Below are 18,188 nucleotides of genomic sequence, written 5' to 3'. Positions count from 1 at the left end.
TTAAAAATGAGTGTAAGCGTATAGTCTGTAGTACATTTTAAATTAATTTTCTATACAATATGACATAGGATTAAGAATCATTTCTTGGACATGAATCTTCAATTTCAGCATATACATTTGTGGATAGACAATTTAACACTTTATTAATGTAGCATTATAAAAAGTCTTAAAATGTGGCAGTATAATTCCTTCAGTTTTGTTGTTCTTTTCCAAAATTGTTTTGGCTATTGTGAGTCCTTTGCATTTCCATATAACTTTTAGAATCAGTTTTATCAGTTTCTAAAAGAAAAAGTCTATGGTATTTGAATTTGGCTTGTGTTGAATATATCGATTAATATACAAAGAATTTATATCTTAACCTATAATTCATGACATGGTATATCTTTGCATTTATTTAGATTTTCTTTAATACCACTCAGAAATGTTTTGTAGTTTTCATTGTATAGGTCTTGCAAGTATTTTGTTAAATTTACCCCTGAATATTTCATGTTTTGAGCTCTTAGTATAAACAGTATTGTTAATATGAATTTTTCTAATTGTTTCTTGCTATTAGATAGAGCTAAAATTGATTTTTGTACATTGACTTTGTATTCTTTTATCATTTTAATTAATTTATTATTGTAGTATGTTTTTCTTGGTTGAACTTTGGGGTGTTCTTTGTACATAGTATGTTGTCTGAGAATTTAAGGCAGATTAATTTTACATCTTTTTCGTCTCTATGCATTTTATTTTTTCCTCAACTTATTGCACTACACTAGCTAAGACTCTTCAGTACAGTGTTAAATAAAGTTGTAAGAGTGGACATGATTGCTTAACTTTTCATCTTAGATGTCTTTCATCATTTCATATTCTATTGAATGTGAAAGTGACAGTTGCTCAGTCATGTCTGACTCTTTGCGACCCCATGGACTATATAGTACATGGAGTTTTCCAGGCCAGAATACTGGAGTGGGTAGCCTTCCCCTTCTTCAGGGTTATCTTCCCAACCCAGGGATTGAACCTAGGTCTCCAGCATTGCAAGCATAATCTTTACCAGCTGAGCCACAAGAGAAGCCCGAGAATACTGGAGTGGGCAGCCTATCCCTTCTCCAGCAGATTTTCATGACCCAGTATTAGTCATAGATTTTTTTTATATGTGCTCTTTATCAGATTGAAATTTCTATCTGTTCCTAGTTTGCTGAGTTTTTATCATGAATAGGTATTAAATTTTGTCAAATGCTTTTTCTGTGTCTGTTGATAAGATCATTCTGTTTTCTTTATTCGGTTTTTCTGTCAATGTTAACAATTAATTACATTGATTGATTTTCAAATATACCTTACATTCTTGAGATATCTATTGTCTTTTTAATATATGGCTGCTGCTGGTAAGTCACTTCAATCGTGTCCAACTCTGTGCGACCCCACAGATGGCAGCCCACCAGGCTCCCCCGTCCCTGGGATTCTCCAGGCAAGAATACTGGAGTGAGTTGCCATTTCCTTCTTCAATGCATGAAAGTGAAGAGTGAAAGTGAAGTCATTCAGTCATGTCCGACTCTTAGCGACCCCATAGATTGCAGCCCACCAGGCTCCTCCATCCATGGGATTTTCTAGGCAAGAGTACTGGAGTTGGCTGCCTGCCATTGCCTTCTCAGTAATATATGGGTAGATTTGCTAATGCTGTGTCAGGGGTTTTGAATTGATGAGGACTATTGATCTGTAGTTTTTGTTCATTTTTTTCTTTTCGTGCTTTTGGTCTAGTTTTTGTATCAGAGTAATAGTAGCCACCAACCCTGCAGCAGGGTTACTGCAGGGTTGGGGATACTGAGTGTAGCAGTACATACATGGGATCTTTTGAAGGAGGTATCCATTATCTTCATTACCTCCACCACAGTTTGGCCCCAGGTAAATAGCAGGGAGGGAACAGTTCCACCCATCAACAGAAAATTGGATTAAAGATTTACTGAGCATGGCCCCGCCCATCAGAACAAGACTCAGTTTCCTCCTCAGTCATTCACTCCCATCAGGAAGCTTCCATAAACCTCTTATCCTTCACCATCAGAGGACAGACAGAATGAAAACCACAATCACAGAAAACTAACCAGTCTCATCACATGGACCGCAGCCTTGTCTAACTCAGTGAAACTATGAGCCATGCCATGTAAGGCCACCCAAGATGGACGGGTCATGGTGGAGAGTTCTGACAAAATGTGGTCCACTGGAGAAGGGAATGGCAAGCCACTTTAGTATTCTTGCCTTGAGAACCCCATGAACAGTATGAAAAGGCAAAAAGATAGGACACTGAAAGATGAACTCCCCAGGTCAGTAGGTGCCCAATATGCAACTAGAGATGAATGGAGAAATAACTCCAGAAAGAATGAACAGAGAGAGCAAAAGAAAAAATATCATCCAGTTGTGGATATGACTGGTGATGGAAACAAGGTCTGATGCTGTAAAGAGCAATATTGCACAGAAACCTGGAATGTTAGGTCCATGAATCAAGACAAATTGGAAGTGGTCAAACAGGAAATAGCAAGAGTGAATGTCAACATTTTAGGAATCAGTGAACTAAAATGGACTGGAATGAGTGAATTTAATTCAGTTGACCATTATATCTGCTACTGTGAGCAAGAATTCCTTAGAAGAAATGGAATAGCCATCATAGTCAACAAAAGAGTCCGAAATTCAGTACTTGGATGGAGTCTCAAAAACGACAGAATCATCTCTGTTCGTTTTCAAGGCAAACCATTCAATATCATGGTCCAAGTCTATGCCCCAACCAGTATTGCTGAAGAAGCTGAAGTTGAACGGTTCTGTGAAGACCAACAAGACCTTTTAGAACTAACACCCCCAAAAAAGATGTCCTTTTCATTATTAGGGACTGGAATGCAAAAGTAGGAAGTCAAGAAACACCTGGAGTAACAGGCAAATTTGGCCTTGGAATACAGATTGAAGCAGGGCAAAGGCTAATAGAGTTTTGCCAAGAGAACACACTGGTCATAGCAAACACCCTCTTCCAACAACACAAGAGAAGACTCTACACATGGACATCACCAGATAGTCAACACCCAAATCAGATTGATTATATTCTTTGCAGCCAAAGATGGAGAAGCCCTATACAGCCAGCAAAAACAAGACCAGGAGCTGACTGTGGTTCAGATCATGAACTCCTTATTGCCAAATTCAGATTTAAATTGAAGAAAGTGGGGAAAACCACTAGACCATTCAGGTATGACCTAAATCAAATCCCTTATGATTATACAGTGGAAGTGAGAAATAGATTTAAGGGCCTCAATCTGATAGACAGAGTGCCTGATGAACTATGGATGGAAGTTCATGGCATTGTATAGGAGATAGGGATCAAGACCATCCCCAAGAAAAAGAAATGCAAAAAAGCAAAGTGGCTGCCTAAGGAGGCTTTACAAATAGCTGTGAAAAGAGGAGAAATGAAAAGCAAAGGAGAAAAGGAAAGATATACCCATTTGAATGCAGAGTTCCAAAGAATAGCAAGGAGAGATAAGAAAGCCTTCCTCAGTGATCAATGCAAAGAAATACAGGAAAACAGTAGAATGGGAAAGAGTAAAGATCTTTTCAAGAAAATTAGAGATACCAAGGGAACATTTCATGCAAAGATGGGCTCAATAAAGGACAGAAATGGTAGGGACCTAACAGAAGCAGAAGATATTAAAAACGAGGTGGCAAGAATATACAGAACTGTACAAAAAAGATCTTCACGACCCAGATAATCACTGGTGTGATCACTCACCTAGAACCAGACATCCTGGAATGTGAAGTCAAGTGGGCCTTAGGAAGCATCACTATGAACAAAGCTAGTGGAGGTGATGGAATTCCAGTTGATTCCACCTGAAAGATGCTGCTGTGAAAGGGCTGCACTCAATATGCCAGCAAATTTGGAAAACTCAGCAGTGGCCACAGGACTGGAAAAGGTCAGTTTTCATTCCAATCCCAAAGAAAGGCAATGCCAAAGAATGCTCAAACTACCAAACAATTGCACTCATCTCACACGCTAGTAAAGTAATGCTCAAAATTCTCCAAGCCAGGATTCAGTAATATGTGAACCATGAACTTCCAGATAGTCAAGCTGTTTTTAGAAAAGGCAGAGGAACCAGAGATCAAATTGCTAACATCCATTGGATCATCCAAAAAGCAAGAGAGTTCCAGAAAAACATCTATTTCAGTTTTATTGACTATGCCAAAGCTTTTGGCTGTGTGGATCATAATAAACTGGAAAATTCTGAAGGAGATACCAGACCACCTGACCTGCCTGTTGAGAAATATGTATGCAGGTCAGGAAGCAACAATTAGAACTGAACGTGGAACAATAGACCAAATAGGAAAAGGAGTACGTCAAGGCTGTATATTGTCACCCTGCTTATTTAACTTATATGCAGGGTACATCATGAGCAACGCTGGGCTAGAGGAAGCCCAGAAGAAATGCTGGAATCAAGATTGCTGGGAGAAATATCAATAACCTCAGATATGCAGATGACACCACCCTTATGGCAGAAAGCAAAGAACTAAAGAGCTTCATGATGAAAGTGAAAAAGGAGAGTGAAAAAGTTAGCTTAAAACTCAACATTCAGAAAACTAAGATCATGGCATCCAGCCCCATCACTTCATGGCAAATAGATGGGGAAGCAGTGGAAAGTGTCAGACTTCATTTTCTTGGGCTCCAAAATCACTCCAGTTGGTGACTGCAGCCATGAAATTAAAAGACACTTACTCCTCGGCAGAAAAGTTATGACCAACCTAGATAGCATATCAAAAAGCAGAGACATTACTTTGCCAACAAAGGTCTATCTAGTCAAGGCTATGGTTTTTCCAGCAGTCATGTATGGACATGAGAGTTGGACTATAAAGAAAGCTGAATGCCAAAGAATTGATGGTTTTGAACTGCGGTGTTGGAGAAGACTCTTGAGAGTCCCTTGGACTGCAAGGAGATCCAACCAGTCCATCCTAAAGGAGATCAGTCCTGGTTCATTGGAAGGACTGATGTTGAAGCTGAAACTCCAGTACTTTGGCCACCTGATGAGAAGAGCTGACTAATTTGAAAAGATCCTGATGCTGGGAAACATTGAGGGCTGGAGGAGAAGGGGACAACAGAGGATGAGATGGTTGGATGGCATTACCGACTCAATGGGCATGAGTTTGAGTAAACTCCAGTAGTTGATGTTGGACAGGGTGGCCTGGCATGCTTCAGTCCATGGGGTCTCAAAGAGTCAGACATGACTGAGCAACTGAACTGAACTGAATACTAGCCACATAAATTGAATTGGAATGTGTTCCTTCCTCCTTAAAGAGTATTGTGTTGAACTGCTGTTGTTTACTAAATATTAGATACAATTCATTGGTGAAACTATTGAGGCTTTTTCTTTGTGGGAATATTTTTAGAAACAAATTTAGCTTTTAAATTATCAGATTATTCAGATTTTCAATTTCTTCATATGCCAGTGTGCAGAAAACAGTTGACATTGCAGGTTTGTAAAAGACCTCTGGAAGACCTGCTGGTCAGTTTGGCTGTTGACTGATAACTGGAAATTGGATTTGGGGAGGGTTCCCACCATTTCCTCACAGACAGGAGTGATTCACTGTGCTTAAACTATTAAGTAGTTTACTTTGAACGTCTGCTTTCTTTCTGGAAGTCAGTAGTTTTGGTACGTGCAAGGCAGAGAGTGACCAGCAACCAATTAAGCTTTGAGCACCAAGTCTCTAATGAGCTTCCTAGTAGACAAGAGTTCACATTTGTGGTTACAATTATTGCTGCAGGAATTAAGCATGTCCTATGTGACTTCACTAGAAGACTCTTTATTTTTTGGAAATTGAATGAATTTATTCAGTTCAGTTGCTCAGTCATGTCCGACTCTTTGTGACCCCATGGACTGCAGCACTCCAGGCTTCCCTGTCTATAGCCAACTCCCGGAGCTTGCTTAAACTCATATCCATCAAGTTGGTGATGCCATCCAACCATCTCATCCTCTGTCATCATTATGTAACCTTTTATGTGAGGAAGAACTTATAGAACTTAGTTCCAAAATTCATGTGAGTGTGAAGGGAGAGAGAGGAAATGACACAAACAGGAGATACAAGTCAGCTGATTTCAAATTCAGATTATACCTACATGCCATAGGAGAGGACTCTTGAAAGAAGTTTGTACCTGGTTTCTTCCAGACTTCATCTCTTGTGCCTTTTCCCTTTGCTGATTTTGCTTTACACCCTTTACTGTTATAAATCTTAGGAATACAGCTCTATATTGAGTTCTGTGAGTCCTTACATCAAATCACCAGACCTGCGGGTGAACTTGGAGACCTTCAGCACTGTCCATTTTGCTGACTTTTCTCTTTCAAGGAACTTGTCATTTTCATCTGAGTTGTTAATTTATTGGTTATTGGCCTTTTTCCTTCTCTAACATAAACATTTAAAGCTATTAATTTTCCTTTAAGTACTGCTTTAGCTTCACTCTACAAATTCTGATGTATAGTGTTTTCATTCTTACTCAGTTGAACATATTTTAAAATTTCTCTTGTGAGCTCTTTGACCCATGAATATGAGTTTGATCTATAACCTTGCTGTTTAATTTCCAAATATTTAAGAATTTTCCAAGTATCTTTCTGTTAATGATTTCAAACTTAAGTAAGACTTTTATTTATTTATTGTTTTACTATATCAAGACGTGTTTTTTGGTCAAGTATGTTGTCTATCTTGGCAAATACTTCGTATATTCTTGAAAAGAATGTATATTCTGTTGTTGGTCGGTGAAATGTTTTACAAATGTCAGGTCAGTTTGGTTGATAATGTCGTTCAGATCTTCCTTATCCATACTGATTTTTTGTGTACTTGTATTATCAGTCGATGAGAAATCATTAATTATAATTGTGGATTTATATTTCTCTTTTCAGTTCTGTCAGTTTTTGTTCATGTGTGCTTAAGCCCTGTTATTAGATGTATACACAGTTATAATTATTACTTTCTGATTAATTAACCTTTTTATCATTTAACATGTCCATCCTTATGCTAGTAATATTATTTTATCTGGTATTAGTAAGCTTGTCCATCTTTTATGATTAGTGTTTGCATTATGTATTTTTTTCACCTTACTTGTGTGTAAGGAGTAGCTCTCATATGGCAAGAGAATTTTGAACTGAGTTGTTAAAAATAACTAAGAATTTCCAGATAGAGATTTAAAATAGATGAAATAGCATGAGCAAAGAATCAGAAATGTGAAATATTGTAATTCAATATGTAAACTAGATGTCTGTTAGTGAGGCTACTGTAGAGGTTGCTAGCAGTGCAGTAAGTATCAGGAGAAGAGGTTGAAAAGATAGGCAGAAGACAGACTATAAATGGCTGTATAAACTGTTCATGGAACTTTGTTCTTGACCATGTCATTTGGGGGCTTTTAAACAAGGGAATAAAGTGATTAGATTACTTTTTTAAAAATATCATTTTGGTGATGATATGTTTAGACAGTGAGACAAAGCTAAGGGCACAGGTTCCAGCTTGGAGAATAATGAAGTAGTCCAGGCAGGAGATATTTATTGCTGTTTTAATATTCATAAATGTAATATAGCTTGAGAGTTGTAAGTGGCAAGTAATTCCTACAACATCTGATTGATTATAAAATGAATGTAGACTTCCTTCATAAGTTGATCAGCATTATTTTATTTAATCAGACTATAAATCATGTTTTTAAGAAATGTAGACAGTATAGACACTTTAAAATAAGAAAATGAAGATCATGCATAACCCCAGCCCCCTAGAAATAGTGATTATTATGGTATATGACTTCCAGCGTTTTCCTGTACATCAGTTTGTATAGGAACAAATAGACATTCGTATACATGTACTTTTTAAAAACTAAAATAAAATCATACTTTCTCTGATGTATGTATGTATGATTTTTATTTAGAAACTTATTTTATTGTGGCAAAATAAATAACAAAAAATATGCCATTTTAAAGTGTTAAGTTTAAAATTACAATTATAACTCAATGGCTTTAATTACAGCTACAGTGTTGTACAGTCATCACCACTATCTATTTCCAAAATTTCATCATCCCAGACAGAAACTGTGTAACCATTAAACAATAACTTCTGATTTCCCCCTCTCCTCAGGTCCTGGTAGCCTCTCATCGACTTCCTGACACTGAATTTGTCTATATATTTTATATAAGTGGAATTATGCAATATTTGTCCTGTCTGGTTTCTTTTATTTAGATGATGTTTTCAGAGTTCATGCATGTTGTAGCACTTCATTCCTTTTTATGGTGGAATAGTATTCCATGGTATGAATATACCACATTTTGTGTCTTCTGTTGATGGACACGGGCTTTTACCTTTTGGCTGTTGTCCTGTTTTGAACATTGACATGCAACTAGCTGTTTGAATCTCTGGTTTTAATTTGTGGAAGGTATATACTGAGGAGTGGCACCGAGTGATTTCTACTTCCTGGTATTCATGTTCTGTTGTAGTACCCTCCATGGAGTTTGAGTTGGATTTAGAAACTTGCTTCTAGTTAATAGAGTACAGCAGAAGTGATGCAGTGTTACTTCTGAGATTAGGTTATAAGAAGACTGTGGTTTCTGTCTTGGGTTAACACCCTGTCTTTCAGTCTGTCTCTGTCTCTCAGTCTCTTTCTCTCTGAGACATATAAAAAAGTCCCAGCTATCCTACCAGAGAGCCTACATAGTGGAGACACCCTAGAGGATAAAAAGCCACATAAAAGAGAACTGGGCCCTCCAGCCAACAGCCAGCACAACTGTTACCCATGTAAGTGAGCCTTCTAGAGGCAGAAGTTCCAGCCCCAAGTTTCAGATGATAGCTTGACTAGACACTCGTGAGAGACCGGGGTCAGAACCATCAAGCCAAGCCATTCCTTATCCATCTAAAAGATGAGATAGTGAATGTTTGCTATTTTAAACCTCCGTTAACTCTTAATATGGCTGACCCTGGAACAACTCAGGGGTTGGGGCACCAACCCTCAGAACAGTAAAAAATCTGTATATAACATAATCAGTCTTTCATAAAAATGGTTCCTCCATATTAATGGTTCAGCATCCACAGATTCAACCAACTGCAGATGTATAGTACTATAGTATTTACTGTTGAAGAAAATCTGTATATAATTGGACCAGTGCTATTCAAACCCATGATGTTGACATGTCAACTCTATAAGTATCTTCTAGGATTTCACAGTAGGTACTGAAACAGGATTTGAACCTATATTCATCCAACTCCAAAGCTCCTGGCAACTATCATACTATTTTTCTCACTCTCCTTTGGAAACTTCTCTTTTGCAAGTTTCTCTTTCCCTGCCTCTCCTTTGGGGATTTTCATTAGCATTTTATTCTTTATTCTCTTTCTTCTTAAAGTATACTCTCAATCAGTCTCATCAACCAGTATGTCTGCAGTTGCCTGCTATCTGCCAGTGATCTTCAAACCTATTTTTCCAAGTCAATTTTTCTCTTAAAAGCTCCCAATCAGTACATCTAAATGTTCACTAGACATCTCCACCTTTTTGTCTTTACTCTTCAAACTCAAGAGATTCAAAATGAACTCATGATATTTTTCCCTAAACCTCCTATTCCTGTTTTCTAGCTCAGTAAATAACACTCACCAGTCTCTTAGGTACCCAATCTGACCTCTGCAAGTCAGTCTTGACTTTCCCCTCAGTTTTTATATCCAGTTGCTCAACAATTGATAGTAGCTCAGTACGTAATTAACCCACTCCAGTGTTCTTGCCTGGAGAATCCCAGGGACGGGAGCCTGGTGGGCTGCCATCTATGGGGTTGCACAGAGTCGGACACGACTGAAGCGACTTAGCAGCAGCAGCACATAATTCATGCTTTTCAAGCTATTCAGGCCTTTCAACTTTACTGATATCACCTGGACTACTGTGGCATTCTTCTGATGCATCTCTCTGCCTCATGTGTTGTTTCCCCTTAATTCAGTGTTTGTCAGATACCAAATGCAACTTATTAGTGATTCATAGAAATTAGTCTGGTAGTTTATGACTGGCATTCTTTTAAAAATGAAATAAGCTAATGTAGTATAGAAAACATTACAATGTATCTCACTGAGTGGGTGTTGTTTGGTATGCTCATTGTGTTATGAGACATACTTATTTCTTATTGCAGTTTTTAATTAGTGAAGTTTGGAAAACAATCCATTCTTTACACTGTAGCCAGAATGGTCTTTCCAATTAGCTCATATTAATAACCTTATCTAAAATCCTTCAGTGATTTCTCATTGACTACCTGGTAGAGTCTAAACTCCTTACCATGCTTTTTTGGGGGCTACTAGCTCAAGACTCATTTCTCTGCATTCTCACAGCATCTAAGCTCATGCTGAAGTAAATCACAGGTAGTTCCATGAAGTAGAACTACATGAAATGACTATAGTTTTGTTTGTTTTTAATATCTGTAAATGCCATTTCTTCTCCCTGGAGTGCTTTCTTATCCCCATCTATATTAAAATTGTCTGTTATTTCTTTTCCTATCTTTCCCAGTTGACCATAACTTTTTTGAGGATAGTGACTATATTTTGTTCATCTTTGTATCCCAAAACCTAGTGCAGTGCTTCCATGTAATATATGTTCAATATTTGGGGGGAATAAAAAGATGTTGAATTGCGTCACTATTTTAAAGATACATAGAAACACCAAGCACTCAAAACAATTTGCCTGCCATGACTACTTTGCTTTTAATAAAGGAGTGATTCTTAATATGTGGTATTTGTAATAATGTGGAATGCTTGTTTAAAAACATCTAAGGCTCTCCATTTTATTTAAATATGATAGACAATACAAAATGAACTTAGAGTGATCTTGTTATAAAGAGGAATATATTAAATGTAGTAAAAAAAGTCATTTGGATTTCAAATACAAATTGCTGGATGATTAACTGAAATATAGATTCCACTTTCATTAGCAAAATTTGTTCAGATATTTTATACTTTTTAACAGTATGTTTTTACATTAAAGGAATCTTTTCCATTTTACACTAGAATCTTCCAGAAGTAAACACTGAAATGTCAGTGGAAAAATCAGAAAACACCATCACACAGAAATATAATTCCAGGCAAGAAATAAGGGAAGAAAATACTAAGATTTGTTGTTTAGACACTGAATACAAAGAAAAAGGGGAAACAAAAGAAGGCCCATTTTTAGAGGAAATCATTATAGGTAATAAAGGTAACCCAGTTATATTGATGTTTTCTAATTTTTATATTGGTCTTTTAGGGGGATATCAATTTCAGTCTTTGCTTTTTGAGGACCTAGTAGTATAATTGGAGAAATACTTTTTCATGTGTATGTCTTAACAAAAGGACTTGTATGTCTTTTGAGCTGTTCTTTAATAAAGTCAGTATTCAGGGGAAAAAATACATTTTTGTTTTCCTTTCTCATCACTTACTTGTTGGCTTTTTGCATTCTGGTTTCTGCTTTCATTTCTTTGCTGAGACTGTTCTCTGAGCTACCAGTAACCTTTTGATGACCAAATTCTAGAGCACTTTTCTTAGTTCAAATTACCTTTCTATAATCATTGAAATAATTGACTAATTCATCCATATTGAAAAAGAATTGTTTAAAGAAGGTAATCTGAAGGTGTTCAAACCTAGGCTGAACAACCACTTGGTGGGGATGTTGTAGAGAGAATGATTGGATTAAAAAGACCTTTCCTGGCCTACAGATTATTGTAACTATACTGAAATTTTGAAATTTATGGTTAAAACCCAGATGAATAAAATTAATATCTTAAGTAGACATTCTGTACACTTTGCCCAAAAGTATTCCAGATTTTAAAAATATTTACAAGGTAGTGAGCAAAAAAGTGAAGAAAAGAAACCAGCTGGCAACTTCTAGATCTAGGTAATAAGAGAAATTACAATATGACTGTTAGTGTAAATTAATTTTTATCTAATCACCTGTGTGTTTGTATGAGATTGTACTGTATGTGCAAAAGGAAGTAACAGACTAGAGAAATAATCAGTTTGTAATGTCCTCAACTTACTTTTTTAAACCAAAACTACTTTCTCTGTTATGAAATACAAATTTAATATGAGTAGAACCAAATATTTTACCATGCTTATTAAAGGGAACTAACTCACTATTTATATAAAACTGATGTCATTATGTTTGTGTAATAGCTTGCCAATGAAATATTTTAAATTAAATATATTTTTTAAAAACAGTTAATATGTGTTATAAAAGCAGGGTTTAGTATATAACCCAAAATTTTACTGTGTTCTCTTTATAACAGACTTACAGCTTTTTGAAAAAACCTCCAAGAATAAAATTGATATTGTTCTGCTACAGGATGAAAACCAAAGTGAAATATCCCTAGGCAAAACCCTCGGCATAGAAAAAGAATTAATTAGTGAAGGACAAACCTTGGATATTACCGACTTTACGAAAGTGGTTACTACAGAAATAAAAAACAAGGTGGACTTGGAAAAAGATAATGAGTGTACAGAACTTAAATCACCAAGTATTCCCTTTGTAGTGGCAGATTCATCAATGGAAACAGAAAAGATCCATCTAGAAAGAACTGAAGGATTAGATCTTCACCATGCAAATATACATCTGGGGGTTGAAAATAATAGCACATCATTTAACAGTATTTTAAATGAGATGGCTTGCCATACAAATCATAAAGATGTTTCTGAAGATGAGCCATTCAAACAACAGTTCAGATTGTTTCCAGGGACTCAAGAAAATACCACAGAGAAGGTAATTACAAATAGCCACCAAATCAACACAGATCTGGATTCTTCCGTAGATGTAAAAAGGAATCTTGTCCAGTCTCAGAAATATAGTTTACAGGATTCAAATAATGTTATGTTAGATGATAAACAATGTAAAATAAGACAGACACAACTGGTAAATAGAAAAAGTGAATGTAGCCTATTGCCGTTTAAAGAAACTTCAGATGTTCAGCAAGTTGGTGACGATCCTTCAGAGCAACCTGAACTAGCTATTCCTTGTGATATAGCAATCAACCACCCCATTTCTTCTGCTGTTTTCAGTGACAATTTGAACGTACTTTTAAAGAATTCAGATAAAATTGTTAATACCATGCCTGTGTTGGTGACACCCAACTCAAGCCCTAGGAAAAGAACTATATGGAAAAATCTGAATGATATGCAAAACAGTCAGGTTGAGAACTGTTTGGGGTATCTAGAAAACAATGTGACTCTTTCCCATCTTCAGATTAACAGTGAGAATATAGATGCTTCACAAGCCAAAGATATGAAAACTGCTATTCATGTGAAGACTTCCACAGAAATGCAGTTTTCCAATAAAGAAAGTCAGATTGATGAGAATCAGATAACTGAAGTTAAAAAAAAAGACTGCTTCCCTAATGAAAGACAGCATACATTGTTAAATAGTACAGAGAAAACGGAGTCATTAAATGACATTGTTTCAGGAAAAATTTACAGTGAAGGACAGCTGGAAGAATCATGTTCATTTCACATAAAGCCATCTGGAGATTTAGTAAACATAAGTGGAAGGTCAGCCTTTGATCTTTCAACTTCAGATAAAAAAACTGAGAAAACTCTAGTGTATGTGAATTTTTTAGGCCCTAGTTCTTGGTCAAAAGTAAATCAAATTGAAAGTCAAACAGTGAGCACTTCAACATCTAGCATTCCTTTGTTGCTGAACGAGAGACCAGTAGGTCTGTTAGAAAAGAAAAAGATTGTTTCGATGACACTTTGTAAAAATGTTAGTGTGGATGAGGCCAGGAAGGATGTTGGACCAGGTAAGAAAATAATTATTTAAAAATTTGTTTTTCTACTTATTATTCTTGGTAAAAATTTTCCAGATGGTTTAATATGAAAATTTATATTACTATATATATTATTTTGCCTAAACCTAAAGACTCTGTATATGTATATATATATATAAAAGTAGGAAAGGTTTTACTTAAACGGAAGCAGATTTCTTTTCACTTAAATCTGAACCAGTATTATCAACATAACACGTACAGAGGTCAACTGCATTTTGGAGATTAAAAAACCCTTTTCATTATCAAAGAACTGAAACTAGCAAAACCAATCACATTTGTATCATTAATTTTAAATTAGGAACATCTACCTAATCCGAGTGTCTCTTTTTTTTTTTTTTAACTTTCTAGAGCAAATGCAGTAAAGTTCTTGATAAGGCTTTTGCCTGCATTCATATTTACTCTTTTTCTTTCTATACTAAAAACACACACAAAACAAGCTTCCTTCTCTCAGAACCGTTTTAGTTTCTCTCGCTTTCTTCTAATTTTCCCCTCCTTCCTTAATTTTCCTGTTTTGTCTGTCCCTCCACTAGCACCACAAATCCAGTTCTTTGCTTTTTTTTTTTGGCAAGTAATAGTGAAGTGAAAGTCACTCACTCTTTGCGACCCCATGGACCATATAGCCTACCAGGCTCCTCTGTCCATGGCATCTCCAGGCAAGAATACTGGAATGGGTAGCCATTCCCCTCCCCAGGGGATCTTCCTGACCCATGGATCAAACATGGATCTCTTGCATTGCAGGCAGATTCTTTACCACCTGAGCCACCCAGGGAAGCCAAGTGAAAGTGTTAGTTGCTTATTTGTGTCTGATTCTTTGTGACCCCATGGATTACAGTCCACCAGGCTCCTCTGTTCGTGGATTCTCCAGGCAAGAACAGTGGAGTGGGTAGCCTTCCCCTTCTCCAGGGAATCTTTTCAACCCAAGGATCAAACCTGGGTCTCCCACATTGCAGGCAGGTTCTTTACCATGAGTCACCAGGAAATCCCCAGGTAATAGTGAGGTGTAACATTACCTTTCATATCCTTGATATTTATTGTTTGAAACACTTTAAATTGAATCCCTTAATAGTTATAGATCAATATTGATACATTCAAATAGTAAATATTTCAGATAGTAGGGACTGTTCTATTCTTTAGAGTGTAGTAAAAACTACCACATGAAATAAAAACATCCTCCAGAATAAAAAAAGAGGGAGGGGGAGGTAAATGGATGACATACACATGACTTAATAGTGAAGGTACTGAAGCTAGGTGATAAGTACATTAAAGTTCATTCTCTCTACTTTTGTGTACTATAAAATTTTCATATTAAAGACATTTTAAAATAGAAATGCAGTATATCTCATGTATAGGTACTGCATAAATGTAACAAAGATAATTACTGTTTAAGAAGTATGATCATAATAAAAATGTTTATTTGCTAATACCAATCTCAACATGTTTAAGTTGTTGGGGCTTTTAGACAGCCTTAGATTTTTAGGGAAATTTGCCTTGACTTCCCTGGTGGCTCAGACAGTAAAGCATCTACCTACAAAGCGGGAGACCTGGGTTCAATCCCTAGGTCGGGAAGATCTCCTGGAGAAGAGAATGGCAACCCACTCCAGTATTCTTGCCTCCCCCCCAAAAAAGGGGAGCTCAAAGAAATATTTTGGGCTTCCCCGGTAGCTTGGATGGTAAAGCATCTGCCTACAATGAGGGAGACCTGGGTTCGATCCCTGGGTCTGGAAGATCCCCTGGAGAAGAAAATGGCAACCCACTCCAGTATTCATGCCTGGAAAATCCCATGGAGTGAGGAGCATGGGCTACAGTCCATGGGGTCACAAAGAGTCAGACACGACTGAGTGACTTCTCTCTTTGCCTGTTTAACAATATGCATTTACAGAAATATGGCTTATTTACCCATTACAGAAATATGGCTTATTAGGAAAGCTTTGCATGGCCCCTCTGACTTTAACAGGCTTCTTTTAAAAAGGAAATTGAGAAAATTTTTAAAAGAAGTGGGGATTAAAAGCAAAGCAAGTATATCTTATTTGAATGGAGAAGTAATTAGGGAAAAATACAAAACACAAAAACACTGTAAAATCTCATTTCACAAACTATCATTTTCCTGATATAATAAAATGCATTAACTTCCGATTCCATTAATTTTGTCCATCAAATGCAGCAGTTAATGCTGTTAGTCAATAGACAGGTCTAACATTTACCATTTTCTTACAGGTCTTTCCTTCTAAATTAAATTTCAGTGATAGAATTAGGATGCAAGGAGAGATGACTAAAATTCTATAGTAATTCAACTTGTAAAATACTCAGACTCATAAAAGATACTCCTAAATATCTTTTAGCCTTCAAAGACATGTTTCTCTAAATTGTTATCTATTTATTAAAACACAGTGACCCCCCTACTAGACAGCCCTTTGTTGGACTTCTTATAGCCAATTTCTTTTTAAATATAATTTAGAAATCTTTCAGTTGGTTCAGACTTTTCCCTTTGTATTAGTAAGATGTTTACTATATAAATGTTTATATGCATAGGCAGTCCAGTAACCAGGGGAATAAGGATAACATTTTAATGTATGTTATATTGTTTGAGAAGATCCTAACACTGTGTCACTGGTTGTAATGTGAAATCAGCAGGTTTTTGAAAGTAGCAATAAAATGTTTTCTGAAATGAAGTACCTAATGTAAGAGCAAAGTTTATGAAAACCAGTATTCAACATAAGAAGAATATAGAAATTGTTACTTTTTAAATACAAAAGCATGGGATCAGAGAAAAACAAGTTTAGTCACTAAAATGAGTCCCTGGAGAATAAAATTCAGTTGTCATTTCCTCTTTGTCAACCAGATACTACCAGTATTAACAGAGTTGCTGACACTTTGAATAACTCAAGTATCCATCCAGATCCCAGGGGAGAGCCCAGTGAAGAGAGGAATGCAATTGCAAAGACTTTTTATGATTCTTCTTTTCCCACAGAACATGTAAGTCAATTAAAAATATTGCTGAGCAGACCTTAGTGAGCTAATTCTACAGATATGTGTAGAACTGTATGCATCTGGATGGTTTAAGACCTAACTGATCTCCAAAATAATATCAAGAGGGCAACATGGCACCATTTTTCACAATTAAGGTTGATGGAAAACAGCAGGAAAAAGTCACAGTGTATAAATCAAATAGATACAATCCAGCCTGTTTTGGGAAGGAGAGTGTGAGGTAGTGTATCATGTACTTCTATTTTTTAGTCACCTAAATTTAGGAATAGTGGCATTTGAGCATTTACTTAAACTATTGAAAAATAGTTCACTCATTTGAGCATTTTAAATTATAATAAAAGCTGCCTTAAGTTGTTTTTAACAGTGCTTAAAGGTAATTTATATTATTTTCAGAAATTGACTGTTCCAAAGGAAGAAATTGTCTATTTTAAAGTATTTCAGTTAAAACACAGTATGTGAAAGGATCAAATATTCATAAGTATATCAAGTATGGATATAAATATTAAGCAAAGTATTTGTAGACATTATATGGCTCCAAGAATCCATTTGTCATATGAAAAGCAACTAACTACAACTGACAGGTTTTTGTTGGTTTTTCTTTTTTTTGGAAAATTTGTTAAGTTTTTAAACTTAAGTGTGCAAAACTTCAGTGCAAAAATGACTGTATTGTTCAAAGTCTAAAAACCAAATACAGCTGCTATAAGGAACCCAAAAAGGTTGGGAAAAATGACAAAAAAGCAACTGCATAGTCACTGTATATTTTAAAATTTAAAGATGCACATTAAACAACTTTTTTGAGCACTATTATAAAGTGAAAATTATAGCAGTAACACAGCCTTATGAATAAGTTTCTAATAGTACATTTTACTTCCATTTTTAAATCTGAGAAACCTCAAGTAAGGTAGCCTAACTGTCCCTTTGGGAAAGTTGAAACTACAATCAGGATCTGAGTTTTTCACCTTTGCATAATTGAGCTCAAAACCAAATCATTTCAGCTTAATGTGCAAATGTTCAATCTTTAAACTGTGGTAACTAATGCACAGTAGACTGGGCACTGGGAAATCTTAAGTCTGACCTTTAGCTAATTGGGTAAGTCATAGAATCAAATCAAAAGCAAAAAGAAGCTTGAGTATCAAAGGTAAACATCCATTCTGATTGGGTTGAATACTTAACACTTCTAACATAATTGTTCTATTTTCAAACAGTTTAAGGGTATGATGAAAATTTCACATCTCCCTTTCAAGCCCATTTAAAAAAAAAACAAACCCAATAGATAAGTTCTTTGTAGCGCATCCCTAATGCTTTTTCTGTAATTAAGAATTTATAAAATTTAAACTTTTGAAGAAATATTCCCACAACAGCTTTAAAACCATATTGAGGCAGTGATACAAATACAAAATAATTTTCCAGAGCATTAAGAACAGT

The 18,188-nt window shown here is 35.9% G+C and overlaps 1 protein-coding gene across 1 annotated transcript in view; it reads left to right on the top strand.

The window, feature by feature from the left end:
* CCDC73 (coiled-coil domain containing 73) overlaps positions 1-18,188 on the top strand; it is a 110,220-nt gene that overhangs the window by 88,582 nt on the left and 3,450 nt on the right. The window contains exons 14-16 of the mRNA XM_068988257.1: positions 10,999-11,176; positions 12,252-13,751; positions 16,618-16,751. Coding sequence (XP_068844358.1) covers positions 10,999-11,176; positions 12,252-13,751; positions 16,618-16,751 — 1,812 coding nt within the window. The remainder of the gene's footprint in view (positions 1-10,998; positions 11,177-12,251; positions 13,752-16,617; positions 16,752-18,188) is intronic.

This window comes from Capricornis sumatraensis, chromosome 16, assembly GCF_032405125.1.
Source record: "Capricornis sumatraensis isolate serow.1 chromosome 16, serow.2, whole genome shotgun sequence".
Classification (NCBI taxonomy): Eukaryota; Metazoa; Chordata; class Mammalia; order Artiodactyla; family Bovidae; genus Capricornis; species Capricornis sumatraensis.
The sequence above is the reverse complement of the archived record's forward strand: the minus strand, read 5'-3'. Positions and strand labels throughout refer to the sequence as shown.